Source organism: Gymnoscopelus microlampas (assembly GCF_963454915.1).
Source record: "Gymnoscopelus microlampas genome assembly, chromosome: 17".
In the NCBI taxonomy this organism is placed as follows: domain Eukaryota; kingdom Metazoa; phylum Chordata; class Actinopteri; order Myctophiformes; family Myctophidae; genus Gymnoscopelus; species Gymnoscopelus microlampas.
This window is the reverse complement of record NC_139954.1, coordinates 19728430-19752872: the sequence shown is the minus strand read 5'-3', so window position 1 is coordinate 19752872 and position 24443 is coordinate 19728430. Positions and strand designations below refer to the sequence as shown.

The 24443-nt window shown below is 43.2% G+C and overlaps 1 protein-coding gene across 1 annotated transcript; it reads right to left on the bottom strand.

Moving 5' to 3' along the window:
- Positions 1 to 408: 408 nt before the first annotated feature.
- Positions 409 to 19283, bottom strand: cckbrb (cholecystokinin B receptor b; the record flags this gene model as incomplete). Its single annotated transcript, XM_084084181.1, has 5 exons — positions 409 to 1684; positions 4809 to 4936; positions 7232 to 7493; positions 9657 to 9905; positions 19133 to 19283. 5 exons carry the CDS (start codon positions 19281 to 19283, stop codon positions 1131 to 1133), a joined length of 1344 nt encoding a protein of 447 aa, XP_083940307.1. The 3' UTR covers positions 409 to 1130.
- Between the last annotated feature and the right edge of the window lie 5160 nt (positions 19284 to 24443).

The following is a 24443-nucleotide window of genomic DNA, read 5'->3' as shown; positions in this document are numbered from 1 at the left end:
AAATTGGTTTATCCTGCCAATTACATTATTGTATTCTGTACCAATTATATGCTGGGATATACAGTAGAAAAAATACTCTGTTGCCACTAAATGTACTAGATTTTCCCTGGCCGAACATAGCCCTCCACAGTTTTGTGAAAAGAAATGTTGTCAATAGTAGCGGATATAGAACAAACTTTGTGTAGTTATGAAATAGAGTAGACTCATTAAAGATCAGACATGTGCTGTTCTGTGCAAGGCCACAAGACACACAAACACTGCAGCATACACAGAAAAATCCCAAAAGCCATTTACATTGTGGGCCATTGTCTTTAGTAGCAAAATGGGATGTTCGGGGATTGGGGCAGTGAAATAAAACCACATACATCATCTTCATCACCTATCACCAGGAAGTGTCCAGCTCCTCTGGCAGGTTCTGAGTTTCACTTCCAATCTAGTAAGGTTAAAAACTGATCGTTTGTAATGTTGCCTGTGGTTATAGGGTCCATAATAAATAAAGGAATTCATTGAGACAAAAGAACATAGCATTTACAAGCACGCACTTAGTCCACACAAGGCATAGGTCATTAATACCATCATCAACATTGTATGAACATTGTACTGTATGAACATTAAGCAGCTGTGACCGGAAAAAATAAGTCAAACTAATGAATCACAAAACAAATGGTCTCCCAATTACTAATGCTACATGAGTTAGTGTAATGGTTAATTTATCTTGCCCCCCAAAAACCACAAACACCACCGACATTGCCTGCATCACATAATCACAAAGACACACCTACACATGCGTGTCCCATGTAAAAATAGAAAGCAAACTGACTTGGTACAACATGAAAAAAGTTAACTGATTGTATGCGATTGTTTTTCTCTTATTAATTTTCTATTTAATGAAAAAAAATAACTGTTGAGCTTTTCCAGCATATCTTTATCTGTGTGTCTGTACTCTGTACACGTAGACTGGGTTTTCTTTGGGCACCTTTACACAGCCTCACACGCTGACTGTGAGCCGACCTGACCCTATCATTATGCTTCCATCGCTCTGCTCTCTTCCTCCCCACTGTGAATAAAAGGATGTGTGGTGCGTTGCCACAGTGACCATCTCCCACGGACGGCGCCTCCATCCGTCTCTCTCAGCAGGTGCCCACGGTGCTGACCGTGGTGTAGCTGAACTTTGACATGGACGTCCCCGTCGCCATGGCATCCTCCTCGTCCCGCAGCCCGCGGTGGTGCCTGCGGCTTCGGCGGCGGCAGGGGACGCGGCAGCAGGCGAAAGTGGAGAGCAGTGCCTTGCGGAAGCGCGTGTTCATGAAGCAGTAGATGATGGGGTTAACGCACGCCGAGGTGTAAGACAGCAGGTGAATGAAGGAGATGGGCGTGCCGGAGAGGGCGAGTACGGCAGAATCATTGTCGAAGGCTTTCCAGGTGTTGGCGCAGTACAGCGGCATCCAGCACAGGAAGAACAGCACGACAATCACCACCAACATGCGGATCACCCGCTTCTTGGCCTCCAGCTTGGCCTCCGTGGTATTGCTGCGCGGGCGCTCCGCCCGGGCAACCCCGCCTGGGGCGGACAAGGTGGACATCTCCACGGAGGGGTTTGGCCGCTGGTGGGCCACGTGCACGTAGCAGCCGTCACCGTCGTCGCTTCCGCTGGACGTGGTGGAGACCAGGCCGTTCTTCACGACTGCGCAGAAAAAAAGCAGAGGAGAGACGCGAGAGAGTGAGTTTGTCTTCGGAGAGCGTAGGGTTGGAGTGCTCAATCTTACTGAAAGTAAGGAAAGGTGTGCTCATAGAGCACAAATCGCTGCCAGGAATCATGCCCATAAAACTGATAGTGTAGCCTGGTAAACCATCCCGGTCGCGTGAATTCACATTATCATGTGTCTTCTGCAGACCGGTCTGGCCCCAAGCGCTGGGTGGGTGTTTTGCAGTAACCAAAAAGTGATCGAGCCAATCAGCGTCTGTCAATCCATGGCACTGAAACGTCTACATAGAGCCATGAAAGAGTAGTGTGGTATGCATAGCCACAGGACGTTAGTTGGACCAGTAGTAGATCTACTGTAAAAGTGGTTGCATATTGACGCGTTCTTTTTGGCACTTGCAGAGATTAATGAAAAGGGACCCGGTAATGATGAAATTAACACTCAGGATTTTACTGTGTTGGAATACAGGATTCTACTGTGTTGGAATACATGTATTGTTTAAAACGACAATACAGAGAACACAGACACACATGCACCACCGGCTTCGAATGCTATCAATGCATTGAATGGGAGATTATCACGTTTTATCAGACCATTGAATGGGCGAAGTAGGCGAGCTACCGTCTACCCCGCGATTTGTCAGACCATTCATTGGGCGTAATCAGGAGTTGCTGACCTACCGACGGAGGCGGAGCAGTCCCCACAACAATATTTACGATTCTGTCCGTATCGGTACATAACTCGAACGGCGCTGAGTAGGCACAGGCGAGCGTCGCACCGCTCCGGACGGCAACTCAGTCGCCTTAGCTCCTTCGGTGGCCCGTCGCGGGGCTCCAGCTCGCCTGAGACTGCGCGCCTCCGTCATGGTCCGAAACCGAAACAAGCAAAACCAAAACCGAAACTGAAGTATTTAAGTCATCTCCGTCGGTAGGTCAGTAGCTCCTGATTACGCCCAATGAATGGTCTGATAAATCGCGGGGTAGCTAGTAGGTCGCCTACTTCGCCCATTCAATGGTCTGATAGAACGTGATAATCTCCCATTCTATGCATTGATAGCATCCGAATCAGGTCCATGCACACACATGAACAGAGCCCAGCTCTATCTGTGCTGTGTCATCATTGCCGTGTCAGTTTGTTCTCATCCATTTCTAAAGATTACAACCAATTAGGTTCTCTCAGGATATTTCTTCCGGAGCTCTTATCAATGCAGCTGCTCACCTTAATGGACAGAGCAGTGATTAATCCAAACAGAAGCTCTTTACATCTCTCATGGGAAATTGGTGCATCTACCTATACATTGGGATAGTTAACTCTCGCCGCTTCCGACGACACACTCATTCCATTGCTTGTCACCACAACACTAGCCACAACGTGCGCGATGAATTTACGGGTGGCGTAGGCTACTACTCATTGCTCACTACACATTTGCCTCCTCGCAGCACATTTAATTCAACTCACCTCATTAATGAACACACTGGACGGGGAACACTTTCGCACCGTTTACCGTGAGCACACCAGAGCGCCGACGGCCACAGCCGACGCTACATGAAGCGGCGGCCATTGAAATCTCTCTGCATCGCCACAACAACAGACGCGAGCCCTTTGCTTCAACCCCCGCTCTTGCTTACCTTTTTGTTTGGTCATGTCTCTATCCCACCACACTCACGCTAATGTCCTTAACTTTCGTGCCATGCAAATCCTAAACAACACATTATTAGTTACCCGCACCAGTCACCCGAACCGACTCGCCAGTCAGTCAGGATGCCAGGTTGGAGAAAAACAGGCGCGGGAAACAAGCAAGCAGGTTTATGAAAAACAAAAGCGACAGGGAGCACGCCGGTTGATCTATATGGGGTTTGAAGGTGTCCGCGATGTTTCGCGCGGCTCCCAAGACTCCCAGGGGGTCCGCGAGGGAATCTGCGGACCACCAGGGGGGCCCACATGTATTTTTTTATTCTTTTTTTTCTCTCTTTTTTTTAAATTAGTTAATACATACAGAGAGAGGGACACGGAGGGACCAACAAGCACAAAGCCCCGCGCAGCGGATAGGGGGAAGGGGCGTGCAGCGCCCCGACCCTCTAGTATAAATACAATTTAAAAAATGTATTTTGACCTCAGGTCAGGTTCAAGGTTGCATACTGTATTTCACAGGAAGAACTGTATTCTCTCCCGACAAGTCTCCCGATAAAATCTGATCTGTGTAAAGCAGGGCAATTTAAAAAGCACTTAACATATCAATACAGTTGTTGTTTTCTTTTTTTGTTTCACCTGGCAACCCCAGCCCCTCCCTCTTGTATTTCTCTTCTCTGAGACCAAACAGATGGTGATGTCCAGAGTCCAGACCTGCGGCCGCCAGCCAATTCCATCCCCTAATGGGGCATCAGCAAACGTTCTCCAGATTAGATCATACCAGACAGGCTCTCGCATGCCCACAAAAGGTTATGAATGATACACTTAACCTGCACACGTTGTAATGATTGTAGCGATAATGTATATTTTGAATATGAAATCATTATTCAAATAAACCGGGAGTAAAAGGTGGCGTCTAACTAGGAGTAACAGCTTTCTGGAACACATCGTTCGAGAGGAAACTAATCAGTCACTTCTTTCCTTAAAATTTTTATCCCACGATTTTGTAACCCTATTTTTTACACCCAGTGCCAATTGTCTATGTAATCCTGGGCACTACCTTCCCTCTGCCAACCTAGGGAGGCCTAATCAGTCACTTCTACACATTATATATAATTCACAACAATAATTAATTTGCTATCTGTGCTTGTATCTGTCAGTATAACTTCTGGGACAGGCACCATTGTGCTAACTTTGAGTTGCATCCCCGAATCCTCCAGTCTTATTTCCATTCAAGGGTTCTAAATCTTTAACCTATCTGATTTACAGCTTCTCTTTAAGAGTGAAATGACTTTCATTGGTGAAATCAAGAATAAGTCTCAAATAGATTAATCAAGTCAGTTTATCTCATGGAGAAAGCAAATGTTTCCTACGCAAAATAATACGGAGTGTTCATTTAACTCTGAGACAAATGGAACCAAATGGACCTGTGAGGATTTTACAGCATGCTAGTGTACTCAGAGTTAGGCTTCTCACTTGTGGACTCCTTCTTCTGGCCCATCTCAAACTGAATGCCTCTGTAGAGTTCCCTGGAGATGAGACCATAGGCCACGATCATCACCACCCCGGGGATAACAAACAGCACCAGCAGCAGCAGAATGAACCTGAGACACACAAGAGACAGTACAGAAAATAAATAAATAATACAACAGCCCCATGAATGTGTGCATTTATTAACCCTAGTTGAGGTGAAAGCCTATAGGTGCCACTTCTAAGGGCAGCAACATGAAATTGTTTAGCCTAGCATGGCCAGACTGATATCACTGCGTAGATATTAGTCTGGAATCTCTGTGTGGAACCCGCATTTCCATTTCTTTTGCACTGGCAGATTTCTCTAGTTTCCAGGCTAGAAATTGTTCTCCAAGATGTTTTAGCATATTTTTCTAAAAACTTAACCATATCGTACACAGTCAATTCCTCAGTGTATTTCGTTTTTGGGTAGCCAATTATTTCCCCCCCTTTTGTCTACCAATCAAAGTCCTCCCCACTCATTTCTGAATTGTAACTGCTGTTGTATCCTACTGGCTCACCTGCCAGTGAGGAGCCCCCACTGGGAGGGCGTAGCGCCTTTGTCCTACTGCTCCCGTTCAACATTCCCCGCTGTGATGGCTGACTCAGCAGCCATACATTGAGACTACAATGTATGTTCTGTGAGAGGCTGCTGACAGAAATGGAGATGATGGGCTGGCCAAAGGAATGGGGATCAGCTGCTCCAGATCTGCAGCTAATGTGGACAATTGGACTGCACCACAGTCCCTCTGCACCATGGGGAGGGGCAGGGTTTATTAGAATGTGTTTCAATGGTAGTCTGTGTCTTTTCCCCCTTTGTGTTAACAGTGGTCTGACCCGTCCCTATATATGTCCACCTCGTGTCATTCTGGTTAGTTCAGAGTTCAGTTCAGTTTTCTGTTGTGTTGATCTGTCCAGTTTCTGTTTAGTTATTTAATTTGATTTCATTTATTTTGAGCACCTTTATTGTTTGTTATCTGTTAAATCATTTATTTGCAACAAAGCACAGAAAGAACAATATTTCCCTGTGTCCCTGACACCCGCTGACAGGTGCTGCCCCAGCCCGTAGGAGTACGTGGAGTGACAAATATCACTAGGGGTGTGCCGATATATCGTCCCGCGATATATCGCGATACGTTTTCGCGACGATATGTATCGTTTTGGGAAAAAAAAATATCGTTTTGAATTTTTTTTTTTTTTTTTTTTTTTTTTTTTTTTTTTTACTTTTTTTTTTTACAATCATTATAATCAGGCATGCAAACAGCCCCGAGGTGAAAAGGGTGACAACATGTTTTTTTTTTTTGGGGTCAGGTGTCACACTATTGCCCTATTTGGATTGAAAACGGCTATTGTAGCTGAAAAGCTACAAGTTTGCATGTCTGAATAATGCAAAAACAGAATTATTTTTTTGCATTTACTTTTTTACACCCCCATATATTTTCATAATAAAAAAAGTGCGTATCGTATCGTATCGAAATCGTATCGAAGTTGTGAGCCAAATATCGTATCGTATCGTTTGGTGAAATTAGTGTATCGGCACACCCCTAAATATCACCCTCACTGTCTGGTTCCCTATCCCAAACACAAGCCAGTTAGATGAACTGGCGGCCAACCCGGGTCGAACCCCTAGACTCTGGTGTTTTACGGGTACTTTACTCTTAGGCCACCCGAGCGCCTCAGTGTCAATTGGAACGTTTTCAATTAAACAAAAGTTATTTTTGATATAATCTTTCACTAGTATATTTTTCACAAAAGTCATTCCACATAAATGTGTTTTTTGACAACTTCTCTAAACATTATTAAACACTATTTTATTTGCAAGTGCCTGTCTGCAAAATTCACACTAAAAGGACATACTGTAGGCACCAGAAATGTAAAAAGAAAAAAGAAGCATTTTAACATTAATATATGCCGTTTCTGATGACTTGTTACGTTCCAAAATATCGTCGGGCACTCTAGGACCCTGCAGCACTCCTTTTGAAACGCTGTAATGACCGGGACTTCGCCAGTGGCGTCGCCAAAAAGAAAAATGAATGTTACCCAGTATGACTTTGAAATAATACCAAAGAGTTTACTTTGTATGTAAAAGCAAGCACACGTTCATTTATCTAAAGCTTATCGATTATAAATGTCTAACGCTTGTAAATACGGGCAATGCCTCCCTCATTTCATAATCATGCATAAACATATTTCCTTGACTCCATGTGTTCACATCAAGGTAGAGATACATCAATACCATCAAATACCAGATGCGTAAGATATACCAGCTACAGCTGTAGATACCAGAGTCAGAAAGACTCTAGTTCATTAAGCAAACAAATACACACACACACACACGCACGCACGCACGCACGCACGCACGCACACACACACACACACAACCAACTTACCAGGTCTGCTCTGCCTTGACTTGCGGCCACATGTGGCGACACTGATGAGCGGTGGTGTTGTCAGGACGCTGGTAAGGTTCTAGTTGGCTGATGATGGGATAAGGGATCATTAAGATGAAGGCGAGCAGCCAGGTAGCGGCTATGACCCGATAGGCATGGGAGCGAGTTTGCCACGCCCGAGACTTCAGAGGGTTGCAGATGGCGCTGTAACGCTCAATCGCTATGGCGACCAGGCTGAACGTGGAGATGCTCACGGATATACCTGTAGGATAATCCCCCACCCAACAAAGAGACCGAGAATGAAATAGCTGCTGCTGTGGAGCCATCTGTGTTTGTATCTGTATTCTCACTATTCTGTATCTGTATCGGACTTCAAGTGGCCATTCTATAATGTCTGTCATTTGTGCCATACTATTAAAACAAATTATTTTACATGCATAGATTCCAACTAATTTCACACTGTTCATAAGTATCACTTTCACTTGTACTTCACCAGGCAGTTCAGGCTTTCATGGCTGGTGGTGCTTCTGTTTTGAGACGTGACTCAGTGATATAAGCAGTGATTGGTATATTTTTGAGGGGACATACATAAAAACAGACACATCCTGTGGGGGGGGCTAATAACCAGTATGTTCACAACTGTGTACCTTGAATATATAAATATGGCATTTCCTGTTAATGCACTAGCTTGATAAAGACTGCAAGGTCGAAATGTCGTTCTGTTGCTGCTGTGAATACAATTGGAGCATTTTAAAGTGTTTTTCATGGCCGTAGGCCAAGACGTAAAAATCAAGCAGGTATCCTGACCAGCTTGTACAGTACAGTATGTACATGTACATAATATGTACACAGACAAAAACTGTGTTTGAATCCAGCTTATGACCTGCGATCACGTCATCTTTCCAGTCTCTCCACACTTTTCTACTGAATATAATAGAGTGGAACACAATAAATTAATTAGGTGTGAGGCGTTATGGAGTTCTTTAAACCGACCAGAAATACCAAACTCCACTCTCAGCTCCCCAGGGAGCAAAATGCATTTCTGGGTGGTATAACTTCTTATACATTCTGCTTCTGTGAGACATGAATGTGATGCATGGAGGAGAGGGAAGGAGTAGATGGTTTATTGGGGTCTTGTGGTGGGGGAAATCACATTGGCCTGGGTCACTGCCGATATGATCTCGCGTCTCCCTCCTTACAGGCAAGACGGGGGAAATTACTCTCCTCAAAACCACATCCTTTGCCAGAATATAATACAAACACTGTGTGTGTGTGTGTGTGTGTGTGTGTGTGTGTGTGTGTGTGTGTGTGTGTGTGTGTGTGTGTGTGTGTGTGTGTGTGTGTCTGTGCGTGCGTGCGTGCGTGCGTGCATGTGTGCGTGTGTGCGTGCGTGCGTATGACAGAGAGACCATGGATGGGCGGTTGTGTGTGTAGCCTACTGTATGTACAAAGGAAATGGAGATAGACACAAAGAAAGAAAAAAGAATAGAAATGAGCCAGGGCCCAGTGATCCGTCACACTGTCTGGACCCCCGGAAGCAGGTGGAGAGCACGGCCAGCTGAAGCAAAGAGTAATCTCTCCAGAGCCTGTCCACTTTTCCACAGTGCCTTCTAATGACGGCTGTCTCTCATTCACAGCCCCTGTTGTGGAAACCCGCACATGCGTTTTATCTATTGCAGATCCTCTATTCAGACTTTTCTATCAATATGTACCATCCACCTCTCTTGTTATTCTAGCCATGTCACTGCACAATTTGGTTTTACTCTCGCCACATTCTCTTTCATTTCTCTATCGCACAAGATCCATCTAAACTCAGCCAGTCCTTTGTTATTGTCCCAATCTTCGACTCCAGCGATTCATCATTATTTACTTCTCCCCTTTCATGCACTAGCTTTATCGATGTTATCATGTACCGTCTCTTGTATACCATGGGGTTTCATTTAAAGAAAGTGCAAAGGAGCTTGAAAGTCAAAGTACAATTTGACAACAATTTTTCACACCAAAGTGAGTAAAAAGTGAGAGTTAATTGCAAAAAGCATCACCTTGCCTAGCTTAGTTAGCAATAACTCTTTTACAGACTTGATATTTGGTAGCAATTAATAAGAGAGGATAGAAGCACACTGAATAAAGAGGATGGATGATCACGAGGATTAGCAGTGAAAGCCTCTGTTTCCCGTCTACCCTTTGTTATTTACCTACAATATTTCTACCACTCCTCTCATATTCCTCCCTCTCACCTTGATCCTCTTCCAACACTCACCTTCCCCATGCACTCTTCCCTCCCACCATATAGGATGACCTATACTTAGTTGTGCGCCGAAAATAGCATTTTGTGCTTAGCTCCATCCATTCCACTCCGAAACCACCTCAAAACCAATCCCAAACCCCCAATCCCCCATTGTCCTCCACCACCACACCGCCTCACCCATGAGGTAGGCCACTATCCTGCACATGGCGGCTCCAAAGATGAAGTCCTTGAGGATGTTGGGGATGATGTTGAAGGGCATACAGAAGACAGCCATCATCAGATCGCTGACAGCCAGCGACAGCAGGAAGGAGTTGGTGACGGTGCGCATGCGCTTGTTGACCGTCAGCACCACGATGATCAGGAGGTTGCCAAAGACACTCAGCAGGAAGATGAGTGAGTAGAGCAAGATCCGCAGTGTGTGGTCCTCTGGTACAGAGGGGGTGGGGAAGGGGTGGTGGAGGGGGGGGGGCAATGAGAAGAAGAAGGGAGACATAACAGTGGTAAAAGGGATTAGATGTTAGAGATGCCATTGCCGAGGCAGTGCAGCAACATCAACAATACATTGGCATATATCCTTTTCAAGTTTACTGTTATCCTCTCTTGTTGCCTTGCCCTCTGGCCTGCTGGAGGCAGTTCTTGTGCATTTCCTTTTGATTTCACTGCCTTATGACACCCTTTCATACCCCACCCCCTCCATACCATTTGAAAGCTCCTCTATAGTACGTTGTTGATGTTCACTCATTACCAGTGTTTTTACCACGCACGCACGCACGCACGCACGCACACGCGCACGCACACGCACACACATATTTTTAAATTACCTTTACCTTCAACTTGTATTTTAATTTGTGTGCATTGGCCAGGATACAGAGAGTGGTATAGGGAGGGTAGGGAGGGTCACAGTACTGTGAACATTATGCCCATATACTGCATGGGCATAATCTTCACAGACATACTCACAGACAGACCGACCGACAACTTGAACACTATAGAACAGATGGGTTTGTACGGAAAATAATTTCACCCACTCATCACCTGTAAACTGCATGTTGACCCAGGGGCCCAGTCTAAAACTCCGAGACACTGAGAGGGCTTCTTGCAGTGTTTCAAGGAGAGTCCCCATTAACAAGGTTGTCTTGTTGAACAAATGCATCAGCACTGTCTTTACATACAAATCAATACTACCACTCTGTCTGTATTGATCCAAATACCCTGCGTCAACCTGCCCTCGTATAACTAGACAATTTGCAAGTGCGTGCGTTGTCTTTTACTCAATGTATTGTACATTGATGGGGACATGAAAAACAGGAAAGCAGGACAGGCCCCTGCATTAACCATATTAAAATGTTTCACGTATGGAAAGCAACAGTGATTTCTTCAAGCAATTACTTTTTCCTGCATGAGTGGCAACTAATTCAAATTGCTTTCCATGTGATTGAAAGAATGACATTTACAGTAGACAGTAATTGAGAAGAAGTTGGAACATAATGTGCCAATTCATTGCTTGTATTTATCTGAATTCTAGCTTTGAAATATGGTGTTCCAATGCTGCAGGAAGGTCTTTATCATTAAGCATTAACAACTGTCGACCATATCCACAAACAAGAACAGTGTTGTGACTGCTAATCTGGTATGTCCCCAGTATACAGCTACACACAGCAACATCCTAATCGTTAGTTTATCCCTGAAAGTTGGACAACATTCGGGAATTTACTGTGCACTATGTGCTGGAAAAGTTTGAAAGTGTGACGGAATCCATTGGTACAGATGGTTTTCTGGATTGAAATCTCAAATACAAAGCTTATTTGGATGCATACCCACAGTCATGTTCTTACTCACTGTCAGTGGACTAACTTATGGTTATACATCAGTATGACATTACCAATTAGACTCGGTCCTCCGGTGCCTACATCTGAGAAATGACTGACAAGTGAGTCATATTCAATCACTCATCTTTAACACCTTTTTCATAACAAAAAAGCCATTCTAAAGCTCACAACACGGCGCAACACACCGTGTTGTGAGCTTGTAGATCTGCTATTTTTGCTAGTTTCACCGAATGTTTGCCTACTGTGAATAGGGACACTAGGGTTCGTGTGGTTAGCTGAAGAAGATATCAGCTGTCACCAATCTACAGTTTTTCATACTATATTTAAATGTTTAGCATTCAGATAAAAGTCCATAGTGAGCAAGGGTTATACTGTCTGATAAACAGGACAGATGCTGTTGGACACGCACACTGGCTGGACTGAATTTATGCTATGACATCACCGTGCCAGCACATCTACTAGTCTCACAGAAACTAAGTAAGCTGTGGCAGCCTTTTGGAATGGCAAGCATCACAGAGCCTGAGCCCTCTGGGATTAGAAGCTTCCCCAGGTCACATCCTGTTAAAGACCCGGTTCTCACCCCTGTCAGTCAACATCCACTTACCTTCTGTAGAGAAACGGCACTCTGGGCACACACCAAAACGGGTTGCCTACGGCGTGCATGGCATGCCCTGGGGGATTAACAGCACCAAGAACGTGTCCCAGTGCACACAAGTACGAATACGAAGGACACTGGCCAGACACACACAAGGTGTATACACACACACACACACACACACACACACACACACACACACACACACACACACACACACACACACACACACACACACACACACACACACACACACACACACACACACACACACACACACACACACACACACACACGATTGCGCATACAGTAAGTGCATCATGAAAATACTCAGACACACCAACGCACTCTTGCATCTGCTGTATATCTACCAGCAAAGTTCCCCTTAGGGGTTGACAAGTTGCATGCGAGAGAAGAGGCTATTTTCCATTTCTGCTTTCTCTCATTCGACTCTCAATTAAGAGAACAAATCAACAACAACCAACCTGAGGCAGTGGGCCAAAATAAATAATAAAATAAATATGCTTAAATTAAGTTGTTGTTGTCCATACTATTTCCACACACACATACACCATCTAAATGCATTCTCGAGCCCATATGGTAATTTAAAGATTATTCTCGGCTTACTGCTGCCAAATCATTACCAACTTTCTCTAAGTCGTCGTCCCCCCTGTGTCGTTTCCAGTCATCTCCATGCAGCTGGCTATCGTGCCAATGCTTTTCGCCCTCGCATCTAGCGATTATTCTATTGATTACTTTTTTGATTAATCAAATAATAGAGAAGCGCATATTTTTTTACAAATATTTAGTAATTTTCATATATCAACAAATCGATTAATCGTTATTTTATACTTGGTCGGACAACGGTGTCATGCCCATTAGTTAAAATAGCCTAATAGTCTACAAGCTCACAATGAGCGATGCAACGTGTTGTGAGCTTGTAGATTGTCTATTTGAACAATTTTTTAACATTATTTTAAAAAAATACGGCTTTCACCTATAATGACACACCCAAATAGGAATTGCTTACTAATCGATAATTTTCCAGGACTCCAGACTAACGTTTTAGTTGGCACTTGGTTGCACTGGTCCATCTAACTTTTTGATGTAGGTGCACCAGCATGTAGTTTAGGTGCGCCCACACATACAAACACATAAAGAGACCTGCTAAATGTAAGGTGCAATGCATCAGAATCCCAATCACAATCATCTTTATGTGACCAATTAACATTTTTAGTTGCACTGGACAGATTTTAGGGTGCATCATGTGCGCCCAGAATGGATGCACTCTGGAGCCCTGTTATTGATTATCAATTACATTTTAAATTTGATCAAATCAAACTTTTGCACCACTACTGCAATCATACCATTCTGAATTGGAGCTTCTATCATCAGCACCTCTCGCGATGGTTTGAGGCTTGCCTGGATCTGTCACTCAGATAGAGTAATTATGTTAACCAATCAACCTCTCTCTATTTCTCTCACACACACACATGCACGCATATTGTGCACACAAATCCTCTTTGACTAATAACATTTAATGGATTATCTTGTTCACGCACGCAAATAAACCGCAGTAACACTGTGTTCCCCTTGGATTCTATTCTCTTGGTAACACATCACTATTGGCTCATTACAGTGTGCACAGAAATGGCAGCCACTAAGAACTTTTTAATTAAGGAAGATGAATTAATTGAATGCGCGCGCGCGTGCGTGCGTGCATGCGTGTGTGTGCACTGCATACCAATGTGCTAATTGACTTGAGTCTGTGCACACTTTGGCATGTGCATATGCAGGATGCATGCATACAGACAGCTAAAAGGCACGGGACAAGTGTACACTACCCAAATACTCTCTGTCTCCCTTCTCACTCTCTCTCTCTCTCTCTCTCTCTCTCTCTGCCTAATGAAAAATGCTACGTGGGCTTCAGCCTAATCGAAGCCAATTAGCTTTCCTGTGTGCTTGCTGGCTCTGCAGGGAACAGTGATAACTCCCTCACCAGCACATTTGACAGGTTTGAATTTACAATAGCTGCTGCCGCCTTGTGAAGACCAGAGGCAAAATATTCTTCATCACCTTACTTATCAGAACTGGGTGACTGCCTCTCAGTCAATATACACACCATAAATGGAGCATTCTCACGGTAAAATCCTCAGAGTTCATTTAACTCTGAACGTGTAAACCAATAGAACAGATCTCCACTCACTTTATCAGAGAATACACTGGATCTGGGTTCACTCCTACCCTCATGTAACCCTGAGGATTTTACTGCGCTCCTGACTATTTGTTTCTTTCCTACATTTTAGTCCACTGATTCATGGCATTGACCAGTTGAGGTACGAGAGTGCACAATGTTTTCTTTTAAGCTTTTTATTTCATGAAGAGTGGTACTGGAATACCGCCTATATGGCTCATGGGAATGTTTCATATTTTATAGAGTGGTACTGTTAGAAGAATATTGAACCTTTCACTGCAATGTTGTGTGTCTCAAGGTGATACCACCCCCCTCCCACTACTGCAAGATAGAGAGACAGACCTCTATTGATCCTGTATAGAAATGCAGGTGTCATACAGTAGCAGCACCCCAGTAGGCATGAAACACAGGATAGGTAAGAGTACAGAGATTCAAGGCTAAGATTCAAGAATAAAACAACAACTAGTAAAGTAGTAATAGAAAAAAGAATTAACAAGCATTATTTAGTCATGAGTGCTTAGGAGAAGCCAGTTGAGCTGAAGTTCCGGGTGGAGATACCTCCACACTGGCCCTGCAGACATCACTGTTTAACACTAGAGTAAACATGCTAGCACTCATATGTGTATGTGTATACAATACAATACATACCTACAGGATGTCTGCACCAAACACGCACGCGCGCGCGCACACACACACACACACACACACACACACACACACACACACACACACGCACACGCACACGCACATTAACACATTCAAATTTAAATTAAAACTTAAATGTTTGTAAAATCTGACGTTAGTTAAAATCAGGTTTTTCTCATTACTATTTAAAAAAATGTACCAGTGGTTGCAGAAACTACTAACATTAGAATTGCTGCGACATTATTACTTGAATTAATAATCCATAACATTAATTAACATGAATAAGCCAAACCATGAATATTTTATGTATCATCTGTTCTTCTAATGACACCTTCTGATTATGACTAACCGGGGTGACTTGATGTTCAGTCACACACACACACACACACACACACACACACACACACACACACACACACACACACACACACACACACACACACACACACACACACACACACACACACACACACACACACACACACACACACACACACACACACACACACACACACACACACACACACACGTCAGTGTCCATCCCAATTGTCCCTGTTACACCTCACCTTTGAGGAGAAAAGCTAGCTCTTCAACTGCTCATGTCTGAGTGAGATTTTTTTAAATGTCACGGCCAGTTGCTAATCCAGCAAAGTAAATGTCATATCGGCCTTCACTAAACCAAAGCTCACCCAAGAACAGTCAAGCCACCACTGACACCAGAGACAAAGATTTCTACCCACTGACCAGCAGAGTAAAACTCAAAGCAGAGAGACCATGTGGTACAATGCAAAATCCTTAGTTCATTCATCTGAGTGCAACTCTGAGTGTACACATGGAAATGGAAATGGTTACATTTGTACTCTAAGAGTTAAATTAAAGGAATATTTCACTTTCAAATAAAATAAACATTAAAAAAAGATATAGAAAATAAATGAAAAAAGTAATGGAAAAATCAAGCCCCCTCACGCATTAGGACATTCTAATGTGTGAGGGGGCCGTGATTTTTCCATACAAATCTCAGCTCTCAGGTAGTAGAGTGTGATGACTGATGAGAGAGAGTGAATGATGGAGATGGGATGTATACTGTACACAGACAGGAGGGCTGGGGTGTGGAAATGAGGAGTCGGGGAGAGAGAGAGACAAAACGTGAAGGAGGTATTTTTTTGTCAAGCCACAAGCGAATGCAGAACTATATAATAGGTTGTCTGTTTGTCTTATGTGCAGTATGTATGTAACTCTGTCCGCAAAGACTCAATACACTGTATCATAATCAAATGAAGACTGAAGGTCTTTATTCAATATTCAATCTCAAGCGTAATATCTGCCGCATATAGTGCAATTTGGTGGTCAAAGGTCAAGGTCAGTTATTGATTAACACATTGTCATGCATAACTTATCTATATATCTTAACTTAACTTAACTATTCATTGATTGCATTTGAGAGCTCGTCTCAAGCCATTTTTAGGCAAATGAGCCATGCTGCTCAAATATGCACATCTCCAGATTGCCCTTATTTGCAAATGTCTTCTGTTGGGAATACGTCAAAAAAAAAAGAGGCAGGAGAAATGTGGGTTTCGCCAAATGTGTTTATATATATATATATATATATATATATATATATATATATATATATATATATATATATATATAATATATATATATATATTTTTTTAAATAAATGAATAAACAAGCTGAATTACCCTTTTATTAAAATGGTGTGGCAGGTGTGAGAAGCCAGCTGTTAAAGTCTACTTTATGATGGAGCCGTCTAGGGTCCGTTCTGATTGTGGTACATCTTGGCTCTCAGCTTCAGCCTGCCCCATAAATACAAGCTGAGTGATGGAATAAAACAGGGGGGAGAGGCGGTGGAACAGGCGGAGAGAGGGGGGGTGGGGGGTAGAGAGTCATGAGTGAAGAAAGACTGGTGGCTGAGCAAGCGATAAAAATTACAGCGCCAACGTTGTTTGTGTCTTCCACATCTCGTGTGTTTGTGCAGATTAATTATATACCAAGTGTGTTGAATATTATGTTACAAGTTGTGAAATGCTTAATCAAAAATGTGCACAGCTATAATCAGGGAGAAATGTGTTATTAGAAAGGCTATATAATATTCACACTCGTGCCTAGGTGCCCTATAATAGCCTATAGGCGTCTCTCTTTTTTTAGACAGGACTATGGTGCCCCCCTGTGAGCAGTGGTGGAAAGTAACTAAGTACATTTACTCAAGTACTGTACTTAAGTAAAATTTTGAGGTATTATTACTTTACTTGAGTAGGTCCAATTTTCTGTACTTTTACTTTAATATTATACTTTTACTCCACTACAATTACTTTACTAGTTACTTTGTAGATTTTGATTATTATTACAAAACATGCATTACCCACTTCAGCCCTATATAGACATTTCGCCATTTGCAACACATTGTGAGCTTGTAGATCTGCTATTTTCAAAGGATTTGCAAACATTTTATACATTTGAAAACATTCTGCACAAGGAGTACTTTCTACTTTTGGTACTTTAAGTACATTTTTATAACAATACTTTTGTACTTTTACTCAAGTCAATTTTGGACTTGTAAAGGAGTATTTCTACATTGCAGTATTGATACTTTTACTCAAGTAAAAAATGCCCTCCTGTGAGTGATAGATCAAGCAGAAGGAATCCTTTTGCTCTCGTCATCACTCAGCTTCTTTAGCGCAACAGTTGCAGAGGAACCATTAGGCATATTTAGGCGGACGAGAATAGAAAGAGTTGATTGATAAAGTAACAGCTGTTAGCAGCATCATGATGACCAGCCCAGAGGAACACGGTGATACGCCGAAGTATATCTACAATAACCACCTGAATTTGGCAACAGGGCATTTTTGTTAAATAGCCAGTTTGAAAATAAAATGCTGAATTTACGAGAGGTGAGAAATTGACAATTGTCAAATATACTTTGGGGTTTTGTTCTGGGCTGACACTTTGTGAATTGTTTTTATCTACAGTTCTGTCTCTTTCATGTTTCATCTTGTTAAATAGAAAATGAAAAAAAAACCACACAGTCTATAACATAAAATAGGCAACTATAATTAAGTAGCTATGCTTTTCCATCTAGTAATGATGACCAGAATAGGCTCTATTCAGCAGCCATATTATGAAGACATTCACAGGTGTTACCAATGATACTAATGAAGGCTCTGTTCCATTCTGGTCAAACAGTCAGGGTGCTGATATTGTGCATGTTGGCTCACTGGAAACACTCTGCTACGCCAGTGGGTCTACAGTTGGGGTCCAGGGACCCTCATGGGCTTCCAAATGGCCCCTTACAGGTGTGTAACTCTGAGAGTGTACAAATGGAACCACTCTCAGGGTTATGGGGGTCGTGGAAACCACTGTGCTAGACTAAATGGAACAGAGCCTTCATTAGTATCATTGGTAACACCTGTGAAGGAAGTGATAATATGGCTGCTGTGCATAGAGCCTATCCTGATTCATTTACAAGGATACGATTTGCGCATGAACATTCCCATAGCCTACTGACCAATTGTTTTATTTATTTTATGTAGCCCAGTGGTTCTCAACCAGTTGGTAACCAAAGGACCCTTATAGATCTTTAACTATTGAGAGCGTAACATGAAACCAAATGGACCCTTTGGTCCATTTGGTTTCATTTTACGCTCTCAAGAGTTAAATTATTGTTAAACTTCTGCATTACTTTATTTACAAGAAGTCTACACAATTAGAGAATGTAGAAGAAGTGTTACTTAGATCAACATTTGCCTGTTGTCTCAAGTCACATCAATACAGCATGGAATTGGGTACAAAATCTTATCCAACGATAACAAAATATTTGGGTATTTTGGGTCTGAGTCTAAAAAGCTCATCAAACCCCAAATAATTAATGGACCTTAATATGAAAAAGGTTGAAAACCACTGATTTATCGTTTCTTCTTGAGATTATGAAATTTGCTTTTATTCAAATCTCGGCATATAGCCTACTTTGTCTTCTACATCATTGGTTCTCAAACTGGGGTCCGGGGACCCCCAGGGGTACTTGAGGGGGTTCCAGAGGGTACCCAGCAAAATGTGTTAATAAAGCATCACAATAATTATGACCTTTTATACTTTGGCTATTCAAAGATAGCAGATATACAATGAGCTTGTAGATCTGCTATTTTTGAAAAATCGTGAAAATGTGTGCAAACCTTTGAATATATATACATTTTAAGCGAACATTTGTTGCTCAAATCTTTGCTTCTGTGGGTGTCCCTGGAACAAAATATTTGAGATGGGGGTCCGCGGCCAAATACATAAAATGTTGGGGGTCCTTGACGTGAAAAAGTTTGAGAACCACTGTTCTAATACATAATAAACGGTGCGTAATGTAGACTCACTATGAACCGCTCACCTCTCTGTCTGCGCTCTGGTCCGCGGACCGTGAACGTGTTTCCACAGGTGATGTTCCAGGGTTCCAGGCTCCCATCAACGGTTCCATTCTGGAGCGCAGCGCCCTGCGCAGCGGTACAGTCAGCCGTCTCATTCAGATAATTGAAATCCATGTTGTGGGTTTTACAACAAACAGTTAAAAATTCTATGACATTTCAGACGTGCTTCTGCTTGGTAATGACAACTAGAGAACTGATCTAAAGTCCATTATGAAGAGGCTAAGTTGTTGGTCTAAAGGGGCAACGCCATGCCAAAATTAACAACTGTCATTTTGTTTTTTCTCTCGTGCCCTGTTTAACTTCTATCAGTCTGTCAGTGTGGATTCTCACACGGAGGCTGGAGCTCAAGGACTCCTTGGAGCTCGCTATCTATGCCTCTGGCCGCCAGATGCATGGTCTGATTCTAAGCCAGAGAGAGAGCCGAGTGGAGACGTATGCAGTGTGTTGCCAGGTTTTGTGAGAGAAATAAGCAACCAGGTATAGGAAAACAAGCCCAAAATAAGCAACTTAGGCCACATGAGCACTTTTTAAACCTATATGCATGGGCTAATTGAAAATAGCCAATCTACAAGCTCACAACACTCGTGATGCGAGGCGTTGTGAGCTTGATCTGCTATTTTCAAAAGAATATTGTAAAAAAAAAAATTACAACACAAATCTGGTACAAGAAAAAAAAATGAAAAAAAAAATTTCAGTCCGCAGACAAATAGGCTACATATTAATTTGGGGGTCCTTGACATGAAAATGTTTGAGATCCACTGGTTCCAACGACATTTAGAAATAAGCCCAAATAAGCAACAACTACACTTTAGAAACAAGCCCAAAAAACCCACAACTACCAATTTTTACAAGCAACTTCACAGAAAAAGAAGGCCAAAGTCGCTTGTAATAAGCCGACATGGCAACGCTGGTGCCAAATGGAGTCTTAAGAGGGAGGGTGATGCACAGGAGGGGGCAAGGTGTTGAGCGGGGGGACCTGTTTGTAGATTTGATGGGTGGGGCGGCATGGAAGGTCGTCTCTGGATAAAGTTGATGGATGGATGGAGTCACATCATATACGTGTGTGTAACGCTTGGGAATCGAACCAGGGTCTCCCGCGTGGAAAGCCAGCATCTTATCAACTAGCAATTAGGCTTTTGGTCAGAGGGTCTGAGCCACTAGGCCTACTGCTACACTTACCCCCCTTTTGACCTCCCCCCGCCGGGAAACCCGATCCGGGTCACAGCCCCAGTGTAACGCCCGGGTCTCCCACTTGGAAAGCCAACATCTTATCCACTAGCCTAAAGGGGAATTCCCCCTCGAGCTGGGGAGATAGCCTGTTAGGCTTTTGGTCATCAGGCAGAGGCTCTGAGCTACTACTGCTACATGTGCACCGCAGTGATGTCCTCAGGTGGTATTGTACAGTATTTCAGCTGCTGGGTGGGTAAGTGCACATGGGGAAGCATTGCTCAATTCCGGGGAGTGGGGACCCGGTTTTCCATGTTTTGATATTCACGTCACAAACTGTGGCCTTTCATGCGTGGCTTTTCATCACTCACAAGATCCCCAATGCTGCGGCAGCCCAAAGTTTCTGGTGGCGGGGGAGTCATTAAATCAGTAAAGCACTGGATTGTAAACATTCTCATCTTCATCACAAATCCCTCTATCAACCTCCAACACAAAACAGAAACAAATGAGCCATGAGCTAGTATAATTATACAGCTTACCCCCTGCGTTTTCATTTCTTTCTCCTTGCTTATTCCATGCCACCTGTGCAATCATGACATGGACCCGTAGCTGCTTGCTGAGGTGTGTTATTACTGTGGACAGTGGGGCCCTGCCTGCCAGCCAGGCCACTGAATGTTAAAATGACTCTCCCTCAGAGAGAAAAAGATCCATTATTTCTAGAGGGCCATGTCTTATCTTTCTGTTGGTTTAATTACATCTGGGTATAAGGCAGTCAATGAACAGGGCCAATTACCCCAGCTAAACAAGCCATCTTGGGATGCCAATCAAGAGAAACAGAGAGCTTCGTGTTCCCTGCAGAGGGACTAATGACAACCTGGCATGACATGTTGATTACAGGTGCACCGGTGCTGATGATGGCAAGTCAGAGGTAATCACCGCCATGTGGAACTCTACAGAACATGAAGGCGCAGGTAGCTTTGTGTAGGCTGATGCCTTAGAGATTACAGTATGCCAGAAATCAAATGGGTAGCAGTTGCCCAGGGCCGCCAGCATCACTTAAGTACAGCTCTGTCTCTCTCTCTCTGGTAAACATGAAAGGTGATGACTGAGGGTAATGGATAGTGAAATGCATGAGTGTTAAGTCAAGCCGAAGAGGATTTCTGTCTCCTTCCACACACTCCATCTCTCCTCTGGCGGTGGCTTCTGTACCCCGGGATCGATTGTTCAAACATATGGCTCCCAGCCCCTTATGTAGCCAGGAGGCTGGAGGGAGAGTAGAAGAGGGAATGTTCTCAGTTCAGCATTCATGAATGTTTGCCCTGTGGAAAACACTACTGGGTCTTACATCTACTGCATACAATTTGCGTTGGATATTGGGACACAAGTCAACATAGGCTAGATTTTCATGTTGGTCCTCCGCCTCTACAACCCTGTTCCTTCCAGACACTCCAAAACCTCCTGTGCAATGAGCAAATCTAAGTCATATAAAAACACCACAACACACAAACACAACGGCAAATATACAAGCATCAGGGCAAGTCACTCATCCACATTTGAAGGGGAGTAGCCAACGCTTGCAGAGGTGTCGAACGTGCCAATTACCCATGTTGTCTTGTGGATTGTGGGCAGTGCAGGAGTGATGCACATGGAAATCAATTTGCTGGTGTGTAGTTTGTTAATTAACCCTAGCACAGCAGAGCCAAAATCACTTACCACAGTCACCCTGAAAACCAACCAACAACCAATAAAGCCATGGCATGGCTGTCCTTCTGGGCTATGGGACCACGACTACAGACGCCATAGCCAGTGGCAAAAATGCTACTAAACACCTTAAGTTTGGAAAAAGTGCAAAATCAGTCACTGAATATGCCAATGGTCAATTCACATGAGATCGATTCGCCAACGCACTGAGAAATGCATGAGACAAAATTTGGGACAAAATAGCAGTTTTTTTTCTTCAGTCCAGAAGATCGGCTTTGTCACTCCCTGCATATGCCAACAGCCAATGCCCATGTGTGTTTTTAGATCGATCGGTCAACCCAAGAGAAAAATGCATGTACGGTAAATGACTGAGGACAGACAGAGACTTAATTGAATGAGTTTTCTCTATTTTATAGTAGTAATATAGTAGGATAATAGAATAGTAGGATGGTTTGAATTTATGATGATCTTAATTAAACAAATTATACTCCACAGGCAACATCCAGACATTTGATCTATGAACACTAGAAAAGTACATAGGCCTTCTAGGACCTCATGTCCTCATAATAACAGTAGATGGCAGTAGTGTGTTCAGCAGAACACCGGACAACCTCAGATGGTCACCAAATCCCAAACACAAACTAGGGCGGCAATATATCTCTCTCCTCAATCCCCAGGAATCTTATCCTTTAATGTTGTTAATACTGCCCTCTCCCAATCTCAAATAAGTTACATCACTCTCAAATTACGTCTAGAAGCACACGTGGGTGAATGAGAGGAGTGGATGAAAAAGAGGGGAATTCGTTATTGATTTCCATAATGTTCTTAAATGGATAACAACAGAGTCTGTTACTGTACGTCAAAGCTACAAACACCATTGAGAACTAAGTGATACTTGAATCCTGTGGATTGAGTAAGAAGTACCTTAATCCAGCAGGACCATACCAGGTCTTTATTATAAATTAACTTTGCCTGTGAGCTCAGTACAATAATGAATTAACCATTACTAGGTGTTTGGGGTTGCTCTCTTCAGTTTTTTTGTCAACTTCGTTCCACTTCCAGCCCAGTTCTATGAAAGATAAGCCCTATCTCACCAAAGGACTCTCCCACAGATAAGGATATACAGCAACCATATACTGTGGAACACCTAAGGAGCCACGTGCACACACACACACACACACACACACACACACACACACACACACACACACACACACACACACACACACACACACACACACACACACACACACACACACACACACACACACACACACACACACACACACACACACACACACACACACACACACACACACATCAAGGACGGCCATGGTTTTATAGGTTGTTGGTTGGTTGTCAGGGTGACAGTCAGGACATTTGGGCTCTGCTGTGCTAGGGTTAATTAACAAACAATCTACACACCAGCAAATTGATTTCCATGTGCATCACTCCTGCACTGCCCATATTCCACCAGAAAACAAGGGTAACTGCATGCATGCATGCACGCCTCTGCATGCGTTACCTACTCCCGTTTAGATGTGGATGTGTGACTCTGCCCTGATGCTTGTATTTTTGCAGTTGTGTTTGTATGTTGTGGTGTGCGACAGTGCGATCATGTATGGTTGACCTAGATTTGCACTTTGCACACAGGAGGTTTTGGCACACAGGAGTGTCTGGAAGGAACAAGGTTGCAGAGGCGGAGGACCAACATGAAAATCTAGCTGTTGATGTTGACTTGTGTCCCAATATCCCAACACAAGTTGTATGCACACAGTCACACAGTGACATGAGCGCATCATTACTATGTCGTTCACAAATTGCACACCGTGTAACTTGCTATCCATAAAGATTCAACCATATCACTAAAGAAAGCCGTGGCCATTGTGCATTTCTGCAAACCACGGATACAGTACATACATTGAATCTTGATGTTTTAAGGCAGGCGCGCGTGTCAGTGAGATCGGACTTGGCTCCTATTACACCTCCAACTTTCCTGGATGAGATCCCTAAAGGGAGTTGTGGCAATTTCACACCTGTAACTTCACACAACTTTAAATCATCCATCCACAGGAAAGACATACAACATTAAAGGTGTAATTTCCATAGAGATTTGTGTAATTTCTTGCAAGTTGACACACAGTGAGTGTACACTCTAAGGTGTCAATGTTCGCTTGTGTGTTGGTATGACAACAAGAGCATTGAAGACGCCATTAGTGAACACCGAATGATATTAGAACTCATAATATGCGTAGTCCAGTTGCCACACAATTCATACAAGCTGGCCATAGTGCAGCTACTTTAAGATACATCAGATTGGAAAAGGTAGAAAAAACACGCAATTGAGAGTCTCTCGTATGTAAAAGGGAGACTTTTTGGATATATGAACTGTAGGTCATACAATAA